The sequence below is a fragment of the Pelodiscus sinensis genome, chromosome 30 (genome assembly GCF_049634645.1).
Source record: "Pelodiscus sinensis isolate JC-2024 chromosome 30, ASM4963464v1, whole genome shotgun sequence".
NCBI lineage: Eukaryota > Metazoa > Chordata > Testudines > Trionychidae > Pelodiscus > Pelodiscus sinensis.
Window position 1 is genome coordinate 5193878 of NC_134740.1, and position 1488 is coordinate 5195365.

At 48.8% G+C, this 1488-nt stretch overlaps 1 protein-coding gene across 1 annotated transcript; it reads right to left on the reverse strand.

Annotated features, from left to right (window-relative positions):
• Nucleotides 1-906: 906 nt before the first annotated feature.
• LOC142821135 (olfactory receptor 6Z7-like) lies at nt 907-1488 on the reverse strand. The gene has a single exon (XM_075911934.1). The coding sequence runs from the start codon at nt 1486-1488 to the stop codon at nt 907-909; it is 582 nt and encodes a 193-aa protein (XP_075768049.1).

Sequence of the window (1488 nt, forward strand, 5' to 3'; positions counted from 1 at the left end):
CCTAGGCTCCCTCTCGCTGTGTGTATCCGGCGCAGCGATACAGGGCGGTGTCTGCGGGCTGCAGACCGCTCACTGCAAGGACACTGCCGCACGGTCACTGCTGCCCCCAGGCGGCGCAAGGCGGAGGTGCAGGCTGGGTTCTTGTAGAATCTCTACTAGGTTCTGTGTCGCTGTGTGTGTGGAACAGTAATAGCGGGAGGTGTCCTCCGCTTTCCCTTACGCAGCCCGTGCTGCAGCTGTTCCATTTTCACCTACGCAACCCGCTGGGCCAGAATCTTAGAACCCTTAACTGAGTACTGAGCACAGATGTAGTTGCCTCATCTCAAAAATGATCTCTCGGCATTAGGAAAGGTAAAGAAAAGGGCAACACAACTGAGGAGGGGCTTGGAATTGGTCCCATGTGAGCAGAGATTAAAAAGACTAGGACTTTTCATCTTAGAAAAGAGGAGACTAAGGGGAGATATGACAGAGGTTTATAAAATCATGACTGCTGTGGAAAAAGCAAATAAAGAAAAGTTATTTACTTATTCCCTAAATATAAGAACTAGGGGTCACCAAATGAAATCAATAGGCAGCAGATTAAAACAAAGAAAAGGAAGTTTTTCTTCATTCAGCACACAGTCAAGCTCTGGAACTCCTTGCTAGAGGATGTGGTGAAGTGTAGGACTTTAATAGGGTTCAAAAAAGAGCTAGTAAAATTCATGGAGGTTAGGTCCATGAATGGCTATTAGCCAGAATGGGTAGGAATGGTGTGCCTAGTCTCTGTCTGGAAATGGGTGAGAGAGGAAGGATCAGTGAGGATTACCTCTTGTGTACTCTCCCTCTGGGGCACCTTGTACTGGCCACTTTTTTGCAGACAAGATACTGGGCTAGATGGACATTAGATTTGATCCAATGTGGATGTTCTTATGTTCTTAATTCTCTGCAAGCTTTGCACAGGGCCTCTTGGACCTCTCTGTTTCTCAGGGCGTAGATGAGTGGATTGACCAGGGGCGTCAGGACGGTGTAGGAGACTGAGAGAACTTTCTTGAAGTCGCTCAGGAGGTTGGTGGTTGGGAACATGTAGACAATCATGAGAGCTCCATAGTAAATGCTCACCACGATGAGGTGGGAGGAGCAGGTGGAAAAGGCCTTTTGCCTCCCAATCGTAGAGCGGATTCTGAGGATGGTCCTGAGAATGCAGATGTAGGACCCCAAGGTGAGTACGAAGGGGACGAGTAAGACAATCAAGGCGACTGTGAATGCCAATGTGTCCACCAGGACAGGGTCATTGCAGGAGAGTTTTACAAGGGGAATAAGGTCACAAAAGAAATGGTCGATAACGTTGGGGCCACAGAAAGTTAACTGGGACATTGGCACTGTGGTTATACAACAAGCAAGCAAGCCGCCTATCCAAGATCCCATGGCAAGCTGGAGGCAAGACCTGCCACTCATCCGGGGTGCATAGTGCAGTGGGCTGCATATGGCTAGATACCGGTCGTAGGACAT

Excerpts from the sequence above, each read along its gene's own strand:
- LOC142821135 (XM_075911934.1), bottom strand. The coding sequence starts at position 1,488 with ATGTCCTACGACCGGTATCTAGCCATATGCAGCCCACTGCACTATGCA.